The sequence below is a fragment of the Hemibagrus wyckioides genome, linkage group LG16 (assembly GCF_019097595.1).
Source record: "Hemibagrus wyckioides isolate EC202008001 linkage group LG16, SWU_Hwy_1.0, whole genome shotgun sequence".
Lineage (NCBI taxonomy): Eukaryota > Metazoa > Chordata > Actinopteri > Siluriformes > Bagridae > Hemibagrus > Hemibagrus wyckioides.
In genome coordinates this window covers 4,521,060-4,545,564 of record NC_080725.1, presented here as the reverse complement: position 1 = coordinate 4,545,564, position 24,505 = coordinate 4,521,060, and the positions used below count along the sequence as shown (strand labels likewise).

Below are 24,505 nucleotides of genomic sequence, written 5' to 3'. Positions count from 1 at the left end.
TATATTATATTATATTATATTATATTATATTATATTATATTATATTATATTATATTATATTATATTATATTATATTATAAGACCTGCCAACCTTAAACATTTAAAGCATACACCTAAAGCATAGCAGCTTCGCAACATAATCAAAAAGCAGCTTTTCTATAGGTGTTTTGACCACTCTAACTAACTAACATCTGGAAGCCCTGCCCTCTTCTCTTATCTCACAAGTTCTCATCTGGATTTGCAGCCTGTCTTGTTTTCTGTCTTGGTATAGGGAGAAAGAGAAAGGGAGTTTATCGATGTGTATTGAAGTGTTAGTCTGAGTATGTGGTAGACTTAGCTGACATTAGTGTATAGTATATAGTATACTGTATGGTATATTGTGTATTTAAATATAATACATAACAAAGCACTATACATTATGTATAACTGATGACAAACGATTGCCTAAGACGGTAAAAAATGGCATCTTCAGTTGGAAGGTTCAAGGATGTAAAATTTGATGAAAAATCATTTTTGTAAAATGATAAAAGTCAATATCACACAAGCCTATGAAGATGTGATTTGTAGAATCAGAATAAACAGATTTCTATAGAGAATATGTGAAAGAGCAATACAGTAAAAAAGAATGAGAGATTTGTGAAGCTGGCTGCTTCCAGGTAACAGATGTTTGCTCAAGACACATCATAGTTCTCATGGAACATCTCCAGCCTCTAACAGAAGGACTTCTAATATCCAGTGTGGTATAATCAAATATAGATGCACGATTCGATTACCGTCATTCGATTATCGAGTAACCAGATCATGTGTTTCTAAAACTGTGGTTTTTTCCCCCTTTATTAAGAAAAGAAAATGAAAGGGCAATGTGTTATGCCTGAGATTCCCAGAAAACAGAGTGTTGAGTTTGACTTAGTTTTACTTAAAGTGACTGACAGTCTGCTGTTTGGACAACTCAGTCTTTGTTTACTTACTGTCTACAGAGACATGATGTAGCCCTGAACCCATGTTCGTTGCCCTCAAGACAGACTGTTTAAACGTTTTACCATCTGCTGAGCGTGGTAGATGAGGGGTAATATGCTTCGCTTACTCCCACTCCCGGGAGACAGAGAGAGAGAGAGAGAGAGAGAGAAGCGGGTGGTCTGCCAAACTAAAATAGTGTTTCTGGATAGTTAAGAATTCAGAAAATTACAGTCTTCTCATGTCTTTTTTTTTTCCTTATTTTTTTTTCTCTGTGTTCTTGGCAGATTGAATCACTTTACCTTCAATCCAAGAAATCTATTTTTCTCTCAGCAGATTTATATGACCTTCATGACTTGTGTGATATAAGTGATTAAAGGAAAATACTGAATAGCTGCTTACTCATCTTCTAGGGCTTTATAGGGTTTAGAGAATACACAAATTGGCCCCTTATTTATAAGTGAACTCTTCACCCCCTTTTTTATGCAACACAACAATAAATCTGAGACTTGTCTTATGATATTACAGAAAATCTGAATATATGTTTGCAGAGTTCAGTGAAAGCGCGTCGCTACATATCGCTTCCCAGGCTCGTTTGCAGGTTCATTTCGAGTTCATGGCGATGTTTGCCGAGTTGCGTTGTAAGCGCTGCTAATCAGATGGCTGAATCTGATAGAAATTACAGAAAGGGGTTTTTATAATCAGCAGTGTCCCTACAAAATTACTTTCAGAAGCAATAATCTGTGAGTGTCTTATTTATAAAAACCACCATGTCCAAATCAAATGATTGCATAGAACTTGGCTGCATGTGTCCTTTGCTGTCCCATTACATATCCCATAACGTTCGTAAAAAACGCTTGGAAATCCCTGACACAGAGCCGTTTGATTGAAAATTTGAGTTTGAATCTGAAATTGCTTTGATTGCAGCATTTTAGCGATAGCGTCTTTAAGCACACATTGATAATGTTGGTCATAAACTGTTGTGGGTTCAAAGCCTGTCGCTAACATTCCTATATATTAAAGTAATCTGTTGGCTAGTTAGCTTATTCTGATGTGCCCTTATTGAATGTAGGCCTGAGCCAAATGAGTGTATGTAATTGTAGAAGTCACTCCAGTAATCAGTGAATAACGCAATAATCCATTGGAGTGTGTGCTTTACACTAGTTTTATCACAGGTAAGAGTGACAATAAAGAGGGCTTAAAACTTAATCGTTATATAATTACTGTAACCCCACACCCTTGAGGGACTTATTATTGAGTGGCTTTTGTAAAAGTATGAAGAGTCAAGACAAGAGTATGAAAAATAAAGTGTTTTATTTCATAATATATATTAAGAACACATTATTCAACTGCACAATTTAGTCTGTTAACAGTAAGCTTTGGTTGCTAAGTAATATATCAGACAAAGATTAGGGCATTCTTTGGACAGAATAATGGTTTAGATGTAACCGTTTTATTGGTTTAATCTGGAACATTAATAAAATGAACAAATTCAGTTAGTCTAATAAGGTGTGCATATACTGAGGAGTTGACTATAGTTATGTAGAATATAGCTCAGCCAGTCAGATTTTGGAATAAGATCTCTGCATTAAATTTGCTAGATTTAGGATGCTTGTCTGGTTTAGACTTTTAGGACCACATCAACCTTTTGTTGCTTCTGTCAGCGATCCTCGTGGGACTTTAGTCATCTCTCTCGTATGAGAGACAAGAATCCCGCTTATTCTCTAGCGGGTTCTGAGCCTAAGCTTCCTACTGACACTTCAGAAGTAGGGAAAGTTAGAAATAGACACCGAAAGAAGGCTCTGTATAATGTAATGAAGGGACATGACACAATGAGCTAATTTGATATCACTCAGCCATACAGTATGTGTAGCCCAGATCTTGCTTTTATATCGAAGAACAATGTCCATTTAGTCAAGACTGTCTTTAGGCTGAAGCAGTTGTCATGATCAAACGAAATACCCCATATGGCAGGTTTCATGATCATTGTTAAGCCGTCTCAGGTTAATGGTGGAGTGATTGAGTAAGGCCCATGGGCACACTTTGGATTGGTGGCAGCATTCTGGAGTCACACAGTGGGAGGGGAGAGGGTTGAACCATGGGGGCACTCATTGCCAGCGCTGGCATGGTATCAGTGAGCCTCGTTCCAGCATGGCACTGAGCCAGAAGGCAGGTGGCGGGCAGGAGCCGAGGGGCATAGGGCTCTTCAGCTGCTGCTCAGGCCTGCCACACTGCTGGTGTAGGGCACAGGAGGTGGAGTCCATGTGGGGAGACATAGAGAGGGGTTGTGCTGGAAAAAGAGGTGGGAGCCAGTAAGAGGGAGGTGCACAGAGAATAGGGCTAAGAAGGAGTGGGTGAGACTGAGAGAGAGTGAGAGGTGGAAAGAGGAGCGGAGTGAGGACCTCAAATGCCAAACGGCTCCATCTGGCAGCAGCAGGCAGCATGTTGTACATTATGGGGGCACTGATGAGAGGCGTTCTGGAGAGCAGCGACAGGCAGCGGCTCAGTGTGTGCGTGTGGGAGTGCATGAATGCACACAGGAACAGTCTCAGTTACTCTGCTAAGCCTTTACATGCCATTTTTGTAAGGTGATATTTATGGCAGTGAGGGTATTTTCATGTTCTAAGCTTAGATGAACAAGCTGCAGTTTAGATGATATGGAGCGGCAAACAGTAGCTGCTTTGCAGTAAATGAGGGATGAAAGTGACTGTTCTTGCTAGTGCATGTCTGTTTAGTATCGTTTTTAAAAGGTTTGGCCCATGCTGTTGATGTAATTGATGTGTCTGTGGTTTGTACCTGATGGAGAATCGTTTCGGAATCATATCACTAGATATTTTCTCTACCAGTTGAGTGTTATGGATTGTGTTGCTATTTTCCTCTTAAAAGACCTGAAATCTGAGAGCTGCATCTTGTACAGTCGTGTTAACAACACAATTCTTGTGCAAGGGGCGGTTATTGCAGAATTTAAATGCAACAATGGCAAAGTCTTTAGGATGATACAGAAATCAGAAAACAAAACCACTAATTTGGTAAAAATAAGCGCACTAATTAAACAGAGACAAGGAACAGGTTAACACATTAAAGTAATCGACCAGTGTCATGAATAGATCAGGAATAGATAGGAATAGGATTAAAACTATGGCATAACGTAAACAAAAACCCTAAAAAAGAGACACAAGAGTAGCAGAGCACACTTGTGACATTTCCATAATTTCCCTGCACAATGCAGTAAATAGTTGACACCCAGATAAACCAATAATAATATTATGCCATGTGTCACCTCCACTCTTTGTGACCCTGATGCCATGCTCTGATGCCCAGTTTTGCACAGGATATTTGGGTGAGTCATAGTCATGTGACCTTCTGAAAGGAGGTTATGTGGGGGTCAGGGCTGATTTCCCTGGGAACAGGTGAGGGCAAAGTGGCAGCTGTCCCAAGAAATGCTGGGAATGAACATGTGAAAGGAGAACCTGAGAATCTTTGTTTGTGATTGGTTGAGAGTTCTCACATTGTGGAATTTCACTGGCAATGACCACCAACCGAAACATCATTTTAAGCATACTTTTTTTTTTTTTTTTAGGTACAATCTATTTTGCCATCAATCATAGTGAATACAATTACAACATCCGTTTCAAGATATTTGTGTGTAAGTCATTTTAGAGAGTTTTCAGTACCATGTATGACCTGACACATAATGTAGGCAACATTAAAGAATTATAATACAGAAATCAGAAAACAAAACCAGTCGCACTGGTCAAAATAACCAAACTAATCAAGCAGAGACATAGAAAAGGTGGACACCTTAGGGTAATCGACCAATCGTGACAGAGCCATACATAAGAATAAAACTGACATAGCGAAACAAAGAGACATAGAGTTTTTAGAACAAATAAACCTGCGCTACTGTGAGTGCTGATAGCTGCCATATATGACCTGACACGTACATCTCAAGTGTGGTACATGTGTTGAGTAGCCATTACTGACAGCAGAACTCAAGCCTGTAAAATTCAGTTTAAGGTCATTTGCGGTTCAAGAACACTCTATTGTGTTTTAAAAAAAGATTGAGAATTTAATGCTGTGCTATTCAGCTACAGGTCCAGTTACATAAAATCAGTTCACAATGATTAGTTCATGGCTATATATAAAAGAGTTTTGAAGCTCTGTGAACTCAACAGAGAGAATACCGACACACTGCTTTGTTCATCGTGTTTTCATTGCCATCTTTTTTTTTTTAAAGAGAAAGAATGTCACTGGTTTGCTAATGAGACAAAAGAGAGCAAATAAAACGAACAATCTGAAAACGTTGCCCTTTGTAAGTTAGTGTCTTTAGCCCTGTGATTGGCTGAAACAAGCCACAACAGAAGATTTGCTACAGAGGTCACAATGGTTTTCAATCGTCAATGTTTTCGAAAGTCACAGGACTGCCAGTTTTTTGTTGAATACTGCAGGAATACTCTGATTGACCCACTGAAATTCTTTGTTGGGTCTACTTCTTGACCGTCTACCAGATGAGACCCCTGATTTAAGGAGGGTAGAGTATTGTGTTCGAGCCAGGCTCTGGAGTGAGGGTCTGGAGTTCTGGGAAGGTCTTTTGGGGATTAAGTAGGGGTGACAAGACAGATAAGACTGTCTGCTTTCAGGTCAGCTAGGCCAGGCTGAAGCCACAGAAACAGTGACTTATGTGCACCAGGGCGTGCACTCTCCTCCAGGGATGGCTGCTCTCGATGCTATTCAACCCAGAAAGTCCAGCAAACAGGATTGTTTTGAAAAAGTTCAGCGTTAAAAACTCTTCAGTGATAAAATGCTACTGGCAGAAGGAATATTGCAAAGCGTTTAAATTTCATCAGTGTTAGTCTTAATGGCTACACCCAGATTTTATATAGCAATAAAAACTCAATAAATAAGATCACAGTAGTGTTTATTACTTTGAGACTGGAAGTTCAGTTTAGGTCAGCAAAAGTGTTACTGAGCTAATGCACATCCAAATACACATCATTTTGTGCACTTTGTAAGGTTAATGTGAAGATCAAAATCATTCTGCATCGTTAAACTGCGAAAAGCATTGACTCTGGTCCTTCGACATCGCCTTTTTTTAGTATGTTGTGGACCGTGGCAGTTTTGCACACTCTCTGACCCTTTGTGTGTGTCCAAGCAGCAGTAATGAGATCGCTTAACCTGGTGGGCCATAGGGGTCAGGGATGCTGCTGACAGGGTGGGGTCATACGGAGAGAGGAAGTCTCATCCCTTGTATAGCCTTCGTACTTAATTAAAGCGGGGAGTAGACTGCCCACCCGGCGCTGCTGACTGATAAATAGAAAGAGAGAGAGAGGGAGGCAAAAGGATCAGGGTTCAGAGCGAGGGAGTCAGCTAAGCTGAGATTTTAACAGGTGGTGTGAGGCGGAGCACAAACAGCCCCCTGTTTGATACGAGTGCATCTGTGGGGTCGAGGTTATGGGCAGAGCATACTGGACACGGAGAACAATATAACGTCGCTCTGATTCAGGCACCACGATGTCCTTTTGTTACAGCTTAAGTATATGTACACACACACACACACATGCACACACACACACAGACAAAGCATTAAGCCTACATCATATTCTCTACAGGTTTGGAAGAGATTCAGCAATAGAAATTCAGTAATTTCTTATTCCAGAGGCACACAGCTATAGATTTGTGTATTTATTCAAAATATTAACGTCCAAAAAGGAAATGCTGCAGCTGTTTAGTTTTCAACACATGCTTTCAGATAGCAAACTGGATTCAGCTCCCTCTCACTAATTGGTTTCTTTCTTCTCACTGCTCAGCTTTAAAATAAAGACAAGTAATCAGCAAACAAGAAAATTGCAATAATTAAAACAAACATTTTGTCATTTTAGAGTAGCAGTGTCCATTGAAGGGTTGCGTTCTTAAAGTGGTCTCATGCTGTGCGTAATTTATCACTGATAAAAAGTGTGGTTTGTGCCCTAGCAGATTCTTGTAGTAGTAGCATTTTTTATTATTATTATTATTATTATTATTATTACTACACCTTTTTCTTATTCATTATTGGTCCCAGTTGTGCAAAAGTACCATTCCATTGATTCTGAATATTATGCAGACCAGGTTAATAAGACTGGAATGATTCTTCTAATCTATTCTCCAAATAGGCAGGCAGTTTGAAGAAGAGGCCTTTAAGGATGATTGCATTTCATTTTCTTCTGAGTGGTACAGGTTTGAGCTCAAATATTAGTCTATACTAAATAAACCTCTTTAATTTCAACTGCTTCAAGACACTTGAAGATATACATATGCTGCAGAACTCCTTGCTGAAATTGCGAAGAAACAGCAAAGAAATAACAGTTTACTAGCATTTGTTTTGTTCTGGTGCTTAGCTATCAGGAGGTTTAGATAGTTTAGTTCATTTTGTGCACGCTTCAAGAGGCTGCACAGACAGTAGAGCTGGAATTGGATGATTGATTGCTTTTTTCTCTCTGGCAATGCCAACAGCAATGTGAAGGAGGGGAGAGCAGGCAAACAGCCAAGTTCTAGCTCTGAGTTTAGTACATACACTCACAAACCTGCAGAACCCAGCAGCAGGTCATTTACATACATTTCACATGTATGATCATATGGCATTCACATGTGATCACATGTGAGAAATACTGCATACAGAGGCACATATTAGCATAAAAGTTTACATTTGAAGTATGCCTATAACACCATGTGAATAAAATGTGATCACATCCCGAAAACATATTTGAAAATGAATGAATTGTGAAAATAAATGTAAATGAAACATGAAAATAAATAATTCATGTGGGAGAAAAAAAAAAGAAAATGAGTAAATATTGAATAAAACACCTGAAAGTCATGTAGGGAAAACAAGAAGAATTAACAGTAGAAAAAATAAATTAATTAATTAATTTTGAAGAAAAACGAGAAAATAAATGAATAAATAAAATCACAATAAAAAAATGAATCATTTATTTAAAAAAATAATATATTTTTTTAAATTAAATTAATAAATTAATACATGAATTAATAATCAGTTATACACAATTAATTAAATTAATTAATTAAATAATTACCCATATGTTAAAAAAAATGAAAATACAGGAATCATGTAAAACAAATCACAGACAATAATTAAACCATGTGTAGAAATCACGTCAGTAAATGAATCAGGCTAACTGACATAAAAACACACATGCATTAAATTTGTGTCAAATGTAACATGTGAAGTGTCTGCAACCCACATGCTTATTCTCATGTGGGTTTTCTACACGGTTATTCACTCCCTTTATTTTAGTATCAACAATCCCAGGTACTATAATTAGCCTCTTACAAATCCATAAGATTTCTAAGGAAGTGAATTGGCAGGTTTTGTTTGCTACAGACACAGATCATACTATGCCATTCCATGGCAATATTTAGATCTTTCCTGCCTGTAGCTTTAATGGCAGTATAGAGGCAGGGCAGTTTTAATGGCACCCCCAACATACAATCACTGAAGCATACTAGAACCAGGGCTGACGATACTGTCCCATTAGACAGCTATACTCCATCATATGTCCTGAAATGAAGGAGGCAGGATAATCAAGTATCATTTCCTGAAGAGCCTTCCTTTTCTGTCTGTGTACATTAGTGATGTCTGTGTCAGGCCTCTGATGGCATTAAGCTGTTTGAAGTAGATGCATTAAAAACCTGAAGGATCAGATAGTTTAGCAAAAATATCCCTATAATGTCAGGACAGATTCAGAGAGTCAGCCCTGTGATGTGCTCAGAATTATTATCCACATCATTCCAGGGTCTGTCACTCTTACTGTGTCTAACCCCTGTCTTTTCTCATTATGTCTGAATGGCATGTGTTAAAGAAGACAGCGAGGAACTGTTTGTGTTTGTCCCCTGGAAAGCTTAGAAGATAACGAGTGAAAAGGGGTTGAACATCTCAAGCGTGCATTTAAAGCTTACTCTACTTCCTCTGACATTTATTGCTTGTTTCTTGAAGCAGTATGTTATGATTATGTGTTTATAAAAACCCCAAACCTCTTTTATAGACCACTCAGCCATGCATCAGGAACCGACACATGTTCTAATAATCAATTATTCATAGCCGTATTTAAACACTCAGTGGCATTTTATTGGGACACAGTGACAAAATACCAACACAATTTATGACCTGACTTTCGTTATCTCGTTAAATGTTTTGGAACATTTGGCATAGGGTTGTGCCGATTGTAAATTGTTGTATCAGGCAAAAGATTGGATGCTAAAGGAAAAGTTTGCAAAAGTTTCTTTGACACGTCAGTCAAAGATCAAAAGAAGCATTGCCTCTGATTATGTTATCCTTAGTGAAAGAGGCATGGTTTCTTGAACCTGTCAGTCCCAGTGAAAGAGGTGTGGCCTACATGCTTGTTAGTCCCATTGATGGAGGTGTGGCCTCTGTGCTGGTCAGTCCCAGTGAAGGAGGCATGATTTCTGTGCTTATTAGTCTCAGTGAAGGAGGTGTTGACTCTGTGCTTATTAGTCTCAACGAAAGAGGCGTAGTCTCTGCTTATTAGTCTCAGCGAAGGAGGCGTAAACTCTGTATCTGTTTGGCTAACTGAAGGAGGTGTGCTAACTGAATTTCTGTGCTTGTTAGTCTCAGTGAAGGAGGCGTGCTCTTTGTATCTGTTAGGTCAAGTAAAGGAGGCGTGGTCTTTGTATTGGTTAGGCAAAATGAAGGTGGTGTGGTCTCTGTGCTTGCTAGTGTCAGTGTGAAGGGGGCATGGTTTATGTGCTTATATTGAATTTGTCTAGCGATTGTAATTCGTAATTCCCAACCTGCGAACAGGAAAAACATCTCATAATTCCTCCTCTGGATTTTGGGACGTTCCTGCGAGTACCGCAGTTGTAGTTAAATCAACACAGCATCACATTCACATTTTAAGTAAGCATTCTACACAGAATTAATTTCTGTTTCCGAAACAATCTCACATTTCATTTTAAGTGTATGTTGAATTGTATTTTAAATATGCGTATGCAATTTCATATGGATATATACAATATACGTTATATTAACTCATTACACATCCCTCGTCCACCTCGCTGCCAATGTGCAGATGGACATATCAACATTCACAGTCAGTAAAAGAGCAGTTAATTCCGGTTGTTTTGGTCCACCCAGATGGCCACGTGGCAGTAAATAGGGTTAAAGTGGGACATCTGAGGGTGAAGGGGGGGAACTTGGGCAGCACACAGTTGTCTGCACCCCATCCTATTCACTCACCATCATCATTTAGCCTCATCCCCATCACTAGATTAAAATAATCCTCTTTCGCTCACAGACGGTGTCTCCGTTACACCCTCCATGTGCACCACACACGTTGGATTAGACCTCTTCACTAATGGACTTAGTGTTTTTTGTGTCTACATGCAAAAAGAGCCTCGTTTGGGGGGTTTTAGGGGCTCCCCTTTTCTTGTCATAAAACCAGCAGCTTCCTTTCCACCCTCCTTCTTTCCTTCATCATTGCCACATTTGTTTTTACTCAGCCGTTAGTAGGTCAGCCTTCTGTCCAGTATTGTTCAGATAATCACAGTTCTTGCATGGCTAAAAACAACTGAAGTGTACAGTAGTGTGTGTGTGTGTGTGTGTGTGTGTGCCTTTGTTTGCTCTAGACAGTTGACCGCCTATAGAGCAGGCATCGTCTCCCTGAACCAGTCTTTTGAAGTAGTACTGGGACTTTGAGATCTTTGAGCCTATTTACAATACAGCTAGGGAAATAGAGCAAAGTTTACTCACACACTTTTCAATCGACATGCCTACCTTCTTCAAAGACTAGAAAATGCGAAGCTTGTCATTGTCGATTAGAAAGAATGTATTTACTCAGATTATTTATGCGGAAGCAGACTTTTTGGCCCTCAAGTTAAGCTAAAGTAAGTAACTATTGTCAGACAGCTTGAATTACTAATGATCTGCTGCAGCCTGTGAGATAAAGGTTGGTTGTGTGAGACAGACATTTTACCTTTGGGGTCAGTATTCAAATTCCATCACAAGGAAAACAGTTGGCGGTGTCACCACAGTAACCAAAGCTGAGCTGATGCAGGATGCCAGCGGAATTCTGGGAGCTGAATTTAGTTAAGCAGGAGTTTGGAATGAATAAGAGGCTTTAATTCAAGATGAGTGTTGGATGGAACACATTTGGTATGTGTGTGTGTGTTTGTCACCAAACTGGATTGTCACCAGTTCTCTAAAACTGGCCAGTTTTGCTGAGACTGTACCCACTGTACCTGTTCTGCCTGACAGAAGTTTAACCCGGTGTGCTCTTCTGCTCTTGTAGCCCATCAGCCTCATCGTTATGGATTTATTCATACTGAGAGGCATTTTTGCTCACCACATTTCTAAAGAATGCTTAATTGATTTACTGTATCTTCGTTCAATTCAGTCCAATTGTTATTTGTATAACACGTTTAACAATCCACATTGTCACAAAGCAGCGTAAAGAATGACATAAATTCAGGACAGAAATCATAACTTCACCAATTTATCCCTATTCATGTCAGCTCCAACAAGTCTGGCCATTCTCCTCTGACCTCTCACATGAACAAGCCATTTCTGCCTGCAGAGCTGCTTCTCACTGGATGCTTTTTTGCTTTTCGCACCACTCTGTGTAAACTCTAGAGACATTGTTATGTGTGAAAATCCCAGAAGGTCAGCAGTTACAGTCCCAACCACAACCAATGTGTTGGTCAAATTCAATTTTTTGTTCCCTTTCAGTCACCTGAAGCTCTTGACCTGTATCTGCATGATTTTATGCATTACGCTGCATTGTAGATAATACACAAATACACTTAGGACAACACTTTGATGCAATGATCAGTGCAGTGTTCCACTCTCTTCAGGAATGTGCTGCTTCATGTGCTTTTTGGCTGGAAAACTTACTTGACTAGGCTATACAGTGGTAGCTAACGTAACATAATAAAACATAACCAGCTAGTGAGTTAGAGAGTGCCTTTTAAGGCATTTGCCATTATAGTGTTACAGGAAGGTCTAAGAATTTCCTAAGCTTATTATCAGTCTGAAGGAAAAGTTTTAAAGTTTTATTGTTGTCACCCAGAACTAGTGTGTGGCTCGCATGTAGGAGAAGTGTGAGGATTAACCTCTCCCTCCTGAACTCCACAGAGAACTGAGCTCCACACACGAGCAGATTACTGGCCCAGCACAGAGACTTGTTTGTGTGTGCGTGTGTGTGTGTGTGTGTGTGTGTGTGTGTGTGTGTTTCACGCCCTACTGAAGTGACTTAAATATGACACCTGTGTTCTGGTGCACAATAGCTCACAGTATTGTTATGTTCTCTTTAAAAAAGCACATTATTATATTAATTATACAATCTCTGTGATTTCTAAAATGGCCCAAATGTCTCCACTTCGAATGTGTTCCATTAAACAATTAAATCTTTGTGCTGTATCTTTTCCTGGTACAACATCATCTATATAACATAAACTAAGTATGAATATATACTAAAATAGATATTTTGCATTCTTAGTGTTAATTTAAAAAATATATGGAGACTTTTGGGGCCACAGATGTTAACCTCAGATGCTAGTAAGTCTTTAGAATAGGGCACAACACTGTGTTAGCATGCTAGCATCTGCCAAGGTATAACAAATAATACCTATCATAGAAAACGCTTATTTAACAACAGTCTTTGCTTTCTGCAAAATTTTGGCTAGAAATGAATCAGTCAACATTTTGCTTAGAGCTACGTTTTATTCCCAGATCAACGCTGTGCTATTTATGACCTGTTCACAAAAATGTCAGAATTGCATAAGCGCTTAAGGTTACCATGATAAAAGCATAAAATGATTTTGAACCCAAAAGCATTTTAATCTATATTCTATACCTATTTGTTCTTTGACTATTAAGTAAAAACTAGAACTGTCCTCAAAGTTGATGTGTTAGAAGCAGGAGAAATGGACAAGAGTAAGGATTTGAGCGAGTTTGACAAGGACCAAATTGTGATGGCTAGACCACTGGATCAGAGCATCTCCAAAACTGCAGCTCTTGTGGGGTGTTCCCGGTCTGCAGTGGTCAGTATCTATCAAAAGTGGTCCAAGGAAGGAACAGTGGTGAACCGGCGACAGGGTCATGGCCGGCCAAGGCTCATTGATGCATGTGGGGAGTGAAGGCTGGCCCGTGTGATCCTATCTAACAGACGAGCTACTGTTGCTGGAGAAGTTAATGCTGGTTCTGATAGAAAGATATACACAGTGCCTGATGGATCAGGGCTGTTTTGGCAGCAAAATGGGAACCAACAAAATATTAGGCAGGTGGTCATAATGTCATGCCTGATTGGTGTTTCATTTTCAATAGACCTCAAAGCAGACAGTAATCTCTCTTTCTCTCACACTATACTTTCTTGTTTAAGTAGGATTGTGGGCAGTGGCTCAGTGATTTTCAGTGTTTGGGTTACAGGCCACAGTCACCCCTTTGGCTCTTTGCCTGCCGTTGGACCCCAGTGCCAGTTGGACTCTTCTCTCAAATCCCATCCTCCCTTTTCTCTCCTCTAGATCTTTGGATTTCTCCCCCACTCGTCTCCCCTCCTGCTTAATGAGAGCCACCTCCAGAGCAGCACATGCGACCTTGCCATAAAGCACCTGCATTTATTACATCAATTTGTCGGGCTGACACGACCAGGCGTGTGCAGTAGGGGCTGCGTAGCGGGGGAGCTGAAGCGCGTTTAGACGCTCTTAAGAGCTTTGAAACGACGCACCTTGACAACCCGTCTCGTCTATCTTTCCATCTTTCCATTAACTGCATCCATATCAGTTTGGTGTGGCCTCGTGCTAGCATGGATGTTTTGGGCTTGTAAACCAGTGAAATATTACTCGTTATTTCTGAGCACACAGGCTGCAGCCTCAGACGTTTTATAGCCGTCTGGTCGTAAAATCAACGTCTGTAACCAAAACCACAAACCATGCAATAACATCACACACACTGGTACAATTTAAGCTTGACTGCTTTTTTATTAACATTCTTAAATTTATTCAACTATATATATATATATATATATATATATATATATATATATATATGTATACATATATATGAATTGGTTTTATACAACAACCATGAAACAAACTCTAATGTTGACATGGTATCATGCAGTTTTTTTGTTTTTTTTGTTTTTTTAAAGAACTATTTGCGTAGCTGTGTTGTCATCTTCTGCCAAGCTTCATTAGGTCAGGTCACAACACTTTTCCTTGACAGTGGAAATTATTTTTCATGCTCAGTCACCACAACAATGTACACAGATGCTTTTCATCAATCAGCTGTAGAAGGGGGGAAGCTGTGTGAAAAAAAGCAGAAACAAAACAGTGGAGAGAAAGTGAGTGAGGGAGCGGGCGACAGGGAAAAGCGAGTGAGAGCTATTCCCAGCTGTGGTCTCCTAACAGGACTCAGGTGATAGCTAAGCGACATAGACAGCTTCCAAATGAGCGCCTCGACAAAGACAAATACTCACACGCTAATGCCGTGACAAACGAAAACAAAACAAAAAAAAAATCTCACATGCGTCTGCAGAGGCTATGGGGCCCCCCCCATCCCCAAGGCAATAAGGAGTGTGGGCGTCCTGCACCAGCCTCATCACACCCTAAGAGGCCTCTTTGATCCTATCGGGGATTGAAATGATGAAACGTCAAGGGGAGCACACTGCTCTCTCTCTCTCTCTCTCTTTCTCTTTCTCTCTCTCTCTCTCTCTCTCTCTCTCTTTCTCTTTCTCTCTCTCTCTCTCTCTCTCTCTGTGTATGTGTGTGTGCTGGGGGGTCATTTAGTTGGGTAGCTGGTGGGGGTGGTGTATGTGAGGTGGGCAGATGTCCGGGTTGCACGTGCCTTTTAGTATCAAGCAGCCTCCTTCATGCCCCCTTCCCCCATTACACTCACTCATACACACACACTCACTCACACACACACACACACACACACATCCCCTCCAGTTAGTAGCACAGCCTGGCCCAAGGGCTCCATGCTTTATGACAGCTGTGCTCAACACCAGGTTTTGCTCCTGTCAGCACTGGCTATAACAGTGTCCCAACACAACACAAGGAGAAAGACTAATTCATCCCAGAAGAGAAGGAGAGAGAGAGAGACAGGGAGGGAGGGAGGGAAGCTTAGTGAGAACAGCTAGAATACCACTACAAATGTACTTCAAATCAACCAAATACCCAGTAGTGTAAAATAGCACAAAGTACACATCATTTTTATGTCCGCTTTGCACGTACCATCCCTTGTAGTCACATTGAATTTTTGACATACTATCTGTCCAAACAAACCGTTCGACATGCATGGAATGTTGTAAGCCCTTCTGGATGATCATAACACTGTAGTTTCTCCAGAAGTAAGATAAATAAAGAATTAGGAGACTAAAAGCCAGGGTATAATCAGAGAGAGTGTTTATTTATGAAAAGTTGATAACGTGATTTTTATACATGCAAAGAACACACTCAGGACTATATAAACAATGCTGAAGGCTGAAATAAGAGAAAAACAGAAAGCCATAAACATGGCTTAAGCACAGAACGGACATGAGTAAGCAAGAATTACATTAAATTGATCTTAAATGATTAAATAATATCTCTTTAGAAATAAATGAATTAATTTTACAGGAAGAATCCTCCTGCATCTCACACAGGTTTCTTTAATATATATATATATATATATATATATATATATATATATATATATATATATATATATATATTAATTTAAGGAGACAGAAAAGATGGAAGAAACAAATTTTTCTACTTAATCTAATGTAAGTCATACTAGAAATTGACATACTAGAATAGAACTTGTGTCATAGGCGTTCTACAACATTAAACATAAAATGGATGAACGGTACGATGGTGTCCATCCATAATAAATCAAATATGTAATTGTGGGTAAACTGCTGAGAAAACATAATAAGGACTCACTGTTTTAGGAAAATAGTCAACTTCATAGTGATAACAGTCCTCTATTTTTCACATCACGTTGATTATTTTTCTTAGTAGAAAGCCAGATTGGTCTGAAGGTTGATTGCACATTAGTGCTGATCATAAAGAGCATATTTATGACCGTTTACTGAAATCACACCATCGTGGCAGTGCTAGAAGATCACTGGTTGTTTTTAAAGCCTACCCATTATGTTCTTTCTTTGCTAAGTTTCTTCTGTGCAACTTTTGCTTCTTTTCCAACTAAATCTTCCACCGATTGTCACTTTGCCCGGCGTTCCTGCAGCTAAGAGGCGTTTCACAGTGTGTTTTCTCACATAAGTGATGGCGGGGGAGATGTGACGTCTAATCTCGCCTGGCTGTTTGGAGAGGGAGGATATTGAGATGTCCCTTTGATGTGGGGCAGCGACAGTCTTATATAAGACACGGCTCCCCCAGAGCTGCAGTAATTGTGTCGACGCCACAAGAGAAGTTTTCTCGACGTTAAGAGAAAGGAAGGGGAAAAAAAACAAAACACTGACAGCTTGAAAGGAAACACTCCAAATCGCTGTCTTTTTTATCTTTTATCTAAAATACCTGTCATAATAGTAGCTCTCTTAGTTGTCATTTGTTTCTTGGTTTTTTTAGCTTGTATGTTTAAAAGTGTTTGTTCTTTATTGAACCCTTACACAAAGTTTGCTCTGAAGGTATCCAAAGTAAAGATCAGTCTGATAAGATAACAAATGAGGAATTACCCTAGATTAATGGATTGATAAATATGGTAAATAGGACCCCGGGGTGGGGTAAAGACGGGGTTGATATGCTTTAAGCAGGTGTCCAGATGCCACAGGACAAACACATCCTTTTTTTTTTTTTTTTTTGTAAGCAGAGAGGGTTGAGTGACCAGCAACCTTGCCTTGAGCTCTCCATATGTCCACATACTCATGTGATTATTGGCTCTATTGATCAGCGCACCATTAGATTCTTTCCTTTCAAACATCTACCACCTGTTCACGTCTATCACTGAACAAAGGTGGCATTTTGACTGCTCATAATTTCCCGGATCGTGTGTGTGTGTGTGTGTGTTTGTAGGGGAGGGTGGTGGGTTTGAGTTGGGGTTGGGTTACTAGCCATAGTGGAACCGAAATGAAAACACCAAAAAATAAAAAATACAGTTCAACACAGTTAATGGGAAAATTGTTCGGATGACAGATCAGTGAAATGGGCAGAGTAATTCGTTCTTGTGATTTAACACAAAAGGGAAGCCATCATCAATGACCATGTCAGACAATTAGCACTGATGACTCAGCTCTGTGTGCACTCCAAATTCAATTCTCACCACAAAGTAATGGTGAAGATATTTAATATCGAGCAGAGCAGTAAAACACAGCATACACTCTGGACCATGACATCCTTTAGACTAGAATTTAGCAAATAAAACAATTATTTAGAAACAAATGTAATATATTAAATGCCCTGATGAAGTTGTGTGTTTTTGTGTGTGTGTGTGTGTGTGTGTGTGTATGGTGGTTTGAATCATAAAAGCTTGAGATGGAAAAGGACAGATTGACAGACGACCTGCTCAAATGCCAGCAACAGGAGGCGAAACATAAACCTCTCATCTGAGCAACAGAGCCATTCATCATCACCTTCCTTCACGGATATATTTATTCATGAGTTTGACAAGGTTTGCTACTTGAAGAGAGACAAAGTCTGCGCTCTGCTTGATCAGACAGTCTAAACTGTTTAATTAAAAGATAAAAAATTGCACACGAAGACTTGTAGAGTGTTTTAATCCGAGTTTCACCTCGCACGATAACGTCTCACACCGTCGAATGTTGTCATAAAGCTATTATAGTAAGCTCATTACGGTTTTAGACAGAGGGCAGAGAGCACACCTCAGGTCTGATCTTTGGCTGAAAGAGCACGCCTTAAGGGATATCTCTGAAATGCAAACCCACCATAGCGGCACATTGCTAAAGAAGTCTTCACATGTGCTTGTCTGCACTTCTCCATATTGATTTTTAGAAATCTTTTCTTCTGCCCCTGACTCAGTCAGACAAATAGACTCATTATGATACAGGCAGAGCAGCTAGGTTAATGCAATGGGCCTCGTCGACGAGGCTTTAGACGTTTCTCGCAATGCTGAAGCTCTAACTTAAAAATGAATGAAGGTTTGGGGATAAGGAATTGATTTTGCGAGAGGGGAAAGGTTGCGAGTCGAGGGATTTATTAGCGATGCCCATCAGAATGCAGCCACGCCTGATGGAGGAGGGGTAATTGAAGTGGACCACAGTGCTCATGGGTAGGATTACACTGCCTCTATTGTGGACAGAGAGCTAGAAAGAGAGACAGACAGACAGATAGACAGTGAGGGAGAGGGCAGTTCCCTCGAGGCTGGCACTCGAAGGGTGAGGGTCAGAAGCTTAATCCTGCTCCCCCAGGGCTTTATGGGTAATTGGCAGAGCCTAATCAAGCTCCAGAGTGTGTTTGTGTGTGTCTGTTTATGTGTGTGTGTGTGTGTGCGTCATGGCAGATGGGACTGACCCGACCCAGACCCAGTTCAGAAAAATCCCACTGTCTCTAGTTCCCCATGTAACAGTACGCAAGAACAAAATCCATGAAGAGGCTAAGTTTACGGTTTTAATCACTAACAGATCCAACCTGTCTTCTCCCTGGCAAGTCCTGCTCGTGTATTATGTTTCATTGGGATTTAACATGAAATTGAAGTAGGGGACAACAAGTCTATCCGTATGTTTAAAACCTTAACGTTTTCCTATATACTGCACTGATTAGGGAATTTATCATTTATTTTAATCATGTCTCTAAGCATGTAATAGAATTCCTCGCCCACTCCTGAAATCCCATGCGCCGTAGTAGGTTGGAGTCCAAAAAAATGAGCCTCATTTATTAATCTTTTTATGAAGTTGTGTTTCATTCATTTTTAGGCTAAAGATTTACAAAAGTAACACTGATATTCCCCTTTCCTCAACGTGCTTATGCTGATAAAACACCTGTAAACTACCTGTAAACACTCGATAGATAAAAATACAAATGATGAAAGTGTTCCTCCTAAACCCTGGATGCACTAAATTTTCCAATAATGCAGCTCAGCCCCTGCAGCGCATCAACTACCATAGACCCTCACTAACTCTATTTACTTTCATATGCTTCCATTTTAGCCTTTGTTTTTATTCATGGATTCATTTTGGATGTTTTTTTTCTTTGTCATTAATAAGACATAATAACACTTTGAAGCCTGTAAGTTTAGGTTCACGTTAGTGAGTCTTCTTATACACTGAAAAAAAGGGAATATTGAATAAATGAAGTAAATTCAAGTTGTTTTTTTTTCAGTGCACAGACTCATTCTTTTTAAAAAATAAAAATACCAGGTTTCTTGTGTATACTCATGTGTATAATTTCCCACTGGTTCTTGTTTCATATTCTTTTATTGTACACTGTGCATTGTAAATGAATAACAACGATAGCTTGATTCTTTATGTTTCTGCTGGACAGCAGAAAAGTGAATGTTGAAAAGTGAAAAGTTGAATGTTGCCTTGAAAAGTTGCAGTACACTATGTAGTGAATTTCAGGGTTAATGCATTCTGCCAGGCGCTGAGGGTGTGTCTTTAAGGTAGAGAAAATTTGTTATCAGATGACATTGGAATTACAGTCACATTTCTCAAGCCAAGACTGTCATCTATCACCCACGAGGCCTTTGTGCTCTGGCCCACTTATGTATATTCATACCAGCAGCGACGCTATGCTTTTCTGACATTTAAAGTGATGGAGGAAATGTAGCAGAGCCTAACTCTTATCCATCAGACATGAAAAGAGGGGACGCCCCAAGGGTTAGCATTAAAATCCATACTTTCTCTTATGCAGCCTCTTCATTAGAATGCAGTCACTCACAGACACACACCGGCAAGAAAAGACGCTTCATTTATCTCTCTCTTTCTCTGCCGGGGTGACATTGTAGCGACATTAGCTTTGTGATTCAGGCCTAATGACAATACATTCTCCCCAGAAGAGAGCACACACACTCACACTCACGCAATCACACTCTCTCACACGTTGCATAGGTGCCCATTTATTTCAATTAAGCACAGAATAGTAGTCAGACATAGAACCTTTACAACCTATTAATGGCTGCCACTATATGACTAATTATCCTGTCCATGATGGATTTTCAGTACAATGAGCATGTGTCAGGACATAAGGTCTCCGTTTTTAAACCTCTACGTTGAAATACTATATATGCTGTGAGAGGTTTTTTTATTTTTATTTTTGCGATCCATTTGCATAAGATGCATGTAGCTCTGTAATTTAGGTAATTACATACAACTTGTTGAGATGCCTTCAGACTGCTAGTACATGTAGCACAATTATGTAAAATCTTGTTTTGTTTTGTTTTTAATATAGCTTTGCGATAAGTAGGCAACCTTGTGAAAACACAGCAGGGTTAGTTTGTATTTAACAAAGATTAATTTCAGTTGGAAGTTTTTTCAATCATTCGTTTTTCTTCACAAACACACACACACACACACACACACATTGAAACCAATTTACAATAGGTAATACACCTACTAGTATGCTTCTGGATATTGGAAAGGAACCAGAGAACCTGAATGGAAAGAACATTCAAAACTTTCCAAAGACGCTACCCCATTTAATTATCCATTTTGTCTTATTTTGCTTTATACATTTGAACTTAATACAGTTCAATAAATTGATTTCTTCTTCAAACTGAAACTTATTTCTTTCAATCAGAAGTCATTATAACGAACAATCCCCTGCACTGCATATAAGCTGGTTTACCACAAAGCATGTATTCACAGATGTTTGTAAAGCATCCAGCCTACCAGATAGAGAGATGTGAATAAGACCAGTCTCTCAATTTAGATTGGTTTTGTGTGTGTCTGTAGAAAGAGACTTGGCTATTCATCCTCTGTGTAAGGCAGGTCCACTCATCAGAGAGAAGCACCACTGATCCAGACTGCCTTTCACTCCTACGCTGAGTGCTGCTACTTTGGGAGATGAACTCAACCTGACTGACCCTGACGCAGTTTTCATTTTTCTAATCATTTTAATCATCGTGAGCAGCAAGAGCTGTGTGTGTGTGTGTGTCTGTCTGTGTGTGTGTGTGTGCAGTGGCTGTTGTTCAGTTAATGGGAACAGGACATGATGTACAACATAGTTTAAAAGCCCAAGAGTCAAACGGAATATGGCAGCAATTTTAATCCTAATTTCTATAAACCATATCAATAGTGCAGGTATTGTTACCAAAAAACACTAATTTCAAATATGTCCCTGAATTGAGAAAAAATTGAAAGCTTACAATGCAAGCCTAACTGAACAGTATGATAATAGCCATCTATTTTCTGTACCACTTATCCTACACTGGGACACAGGGAGCCTGGAGTCCATCCCAAGGGACTAGGGGTACAAGGCAGGGTATATCATGGGCAGGATGCCAACCTATCACTGTGCACACACATTCACACACTACACACAATTAAGAGACGCCAGTCAGCCTACAATACATGTGTTTAGACTGGGGGAGGAAACCAGAGTAACTCCCAAAGCTTAGGGAGAACATGCAAACATCACACACATACACACACACACATATACGGTAAAAGGCAGGAATCAAACCCCTATCCCCAGAGATGTGGGCAAACATGGTAACCACTATCATGATGATGATGATATAATATTTATATTTTGATAAATTGTCACAATGCACTTTAATGGGACATCATGAATATCACAATGTCACAAGTTGTCCTCTCTCAGCATGAGGTACAGCTCAAAGCACAAGAAGAGTTGTTTTCATGTTTTGGTTTTATGTCAGAATATATTTTTTGCTTTGATTTTGAGTCTTATCTCCACCCCATATCTTGTGATTGATATGTTCCCCGATTGAACTCAGCTGTTCTCGGTTCAGCCATAATTCATCTGTCTATTTAATTCCTGTTATGACTAAAGCTAGTTGAAAAGTCTTATCATACTTATATTTCCCTTTTTCCCCAGATTCTGTGTTTTCCAGCTTTGTATATTTCCTAGACCTCAGACCTCACTTGGTTTGATCAATTACTCTAAATTCATGTTGTCTGCTTGTGATCTGATCAGCACTATGGACTCTGATAACGATTAATGGATTGTTTTATTTTACACATTAGTGTCTCTAGCCACTAAACTCACTAGACATTGTTATAAACGCTTATATTAAGATAAATGGATTAGTTCCTTCTTTTCGTTATTTATTCATTTATCATGTATTGTAGAAATGTTTTCCAGTATAATGATATATATTTTGAATGATTATTTAGAAACACACATTTAAGTGAGATTCATTTTTTGTGAAGGTCATGTGTGAATTCATTTGTTTAAAAATGTACTATTCATCTTTACTATAGTAGTGTTGGTGCTATTCTTCTTTATTAAGGGAAACACAGGGATTGTACTTGATTCAAAAGTGTAAACAAAATGTAATGTCTGTAGATGGAGTAACTTTTTTACTGAAACTGAATTGCACCGTTCTGCATAACATCAGCTTTAATAAGACATGCCGGTCTCATCCTGAGGCGTTTATTGTTGGTGTGTAATGGTCACACATTTTAATCCTGACTTTATTAGTGGAAGTAAGTGCTGCATTTACGTTTGGATTAGAGGCAAGATTCAAGTGAATGTACTTTTCTTAATGCAAGGAAGCGTGTTAAAATTATTGTGCACCATTATTATGCATAAGCTACTGGTACCATGTAAAATGCAACAGTGTGTTAAACCTTGAGACTAATCTTGTAAAGAATATATATTTATATATAGTGCCTTCGTAGTTTTGGAGTGAAGCCAGCGATGTGTTATTTTGGACCAAGTCCAGTGCAATATCGAAAAAACCCTCTCCCCTTCAGAAAGTCTATCTGCTCACAAGCCTTGCTAGCTTAGGGGCATGGGCTGATGGAAAATATGCAGGCCAAAATAGCGATTGAAGAGAGGGCAGGAATGGAGAGATAGCATGGCTCAGATTAAAGGGATGGAAGAGGTGCTGCTGAAGAATCTGATAAATAGCAATCGAATTGAAATGCTGATTGAGAGCCTAGGTGATGGCATCTGCCCTGAAGATGCGCTTAGGCCGATCGAAGGGGTTTCAGCCAGTCATATTAATATTGTTTTGTGTTTGTGTGTGTGTGTTTGAATCTGCAGTTTCTGCAAAATGATTTGGGTTTGCTGTGCATTTGTGCTTATACCAGCATTCAGGATGTTTGTGCCCAGGAAATAAAGTAAATAGTTTCTGTTTGTTTCGTTGTGCAAAGGAACTATGTAATTCATGGGGCTAGGAATAAAGAGATGGCAAAAAAGAAATGAGAGAGAGAGAGAGAGATAGCGAGAGGGAGGAAAAGATTGTTACACGAAAGAAAAGAACCCTCTACACAATCAGTCAAACAAAAATAAATGGCATCAGAATGTACAGGACTGGAAAAAGATAAATATTGTGTAGAACAGCTCAATAAGGCAGAATAAATAAATAATGATGCAATGCAATGTGCTAAAAAAGAACTTGGTTGAATAAGTGTGCACATCCTTTCATATTTGGGGATGTGGCTGTTTTCAGAATCACATTCTCATGTTTATTATGTATGTACATTTCTAAAGTGTGCTACAAGTCCCTGTTATTTCCTTTTGTTTTTGTTTAAATACAATACTTCCCAACACACCACGAGTTGAAGTTGAAATGGCTCGCTCTAACTCGCTCTACCTCTCTGTGTCTTCCAGTTTTGCGGGATGATTTCCGGCAGACCCCTAGCGATGTGGTCGTAGCTGCAGGAGAACCAGCCGTAATGGAGTGTATTCCCCCACGCGGTCACCCTGAGCCAACCATCTCCTGGAAAAGGAATAACGTAAAAGTCAATGACAAAGACGAGAGGATCACTGTAAGTCTGATTCTCTAACATCCTCCCCACCTGTTCTTTCTCTTCCTCTCCCCCCAGCCCTTTCATCCACTCCACTCGTCCCATGACCGTATCAAATGTGAGTGCCTTACTGCTCTTCCGCCTATTTCTGTTCTCTCTTGTAGAGACCCACATAGATTTGCCTAGCACATGAACACTCGAGCAGGCAGCTTTATCTAAATGGGGTTTGGCAGTGCATTTCAAATGCATTAATGGAAGCTCGCTCAGATTTAGGCATTGCATCACATTAAGAGCTGTGTTAGTCTTTATACAGGCGTAATAAACTTGACAGTAGTGCACTGTGCTCCTGTATGAACATTTTTATTTTTTTTTGCACAGAAAAAAGAATAGATTTTTGCCGTATTGGCCATTAGAATACTGATATAAAAAATGCTACTGTAGGAGACTAAAAAATGAGCTCTAACATAATCATTTTGATATTTTTGAGTAGTACAAACAGAATCGACTGGTCGTAGATCGTCAGGACTGAGCAGTGCTTTGTGGTGTGCGTGCTCCACAGATCCGAGGAGGCAAGCTAATGATCTCGAACACGCGCAAGAGTGACGCAGGGATGTACGTGTGCGTAGGAACCAACATGGTAGGAGAAAAGGACAGCGATCCAGCTGAGCTAGTAGTGTTTGGTAAGTTTACAGATCTCTCTCTCTCTC

At 39.6% G+C, this 24,505-nt stretch overlaps 1 protein-coding gene across 3 annotated transcripts in view; it reads left to right on the top strand.

Moving 5' to 3' along the window:
* Positions 1–24,505, top strand: part of robo3 (roundabout, axon guidance receptor, homolog 3 (Drosophila)) — a 141,678-nt gene that overhangs the window by 71,720 nt on the left and 45,453 nt on the right. For all 3 annotated transcript variants that reach the window (XM_058412737.1, XM_058412735.1, XM_058412738.1), the window contains exons 3-4: positions 23,662–23,819; positions 24,358–24,478. In XM_058412737.1, coding sequence (XP_058268720.1) covers positions 23,662–23,819; positions 24,358–24,478 — 279 coding nt within the window. The remainder of the gene's footprint in view (positions 1–23,661; positions 23,820–24,357; positions 24,479–24,505) is intronic.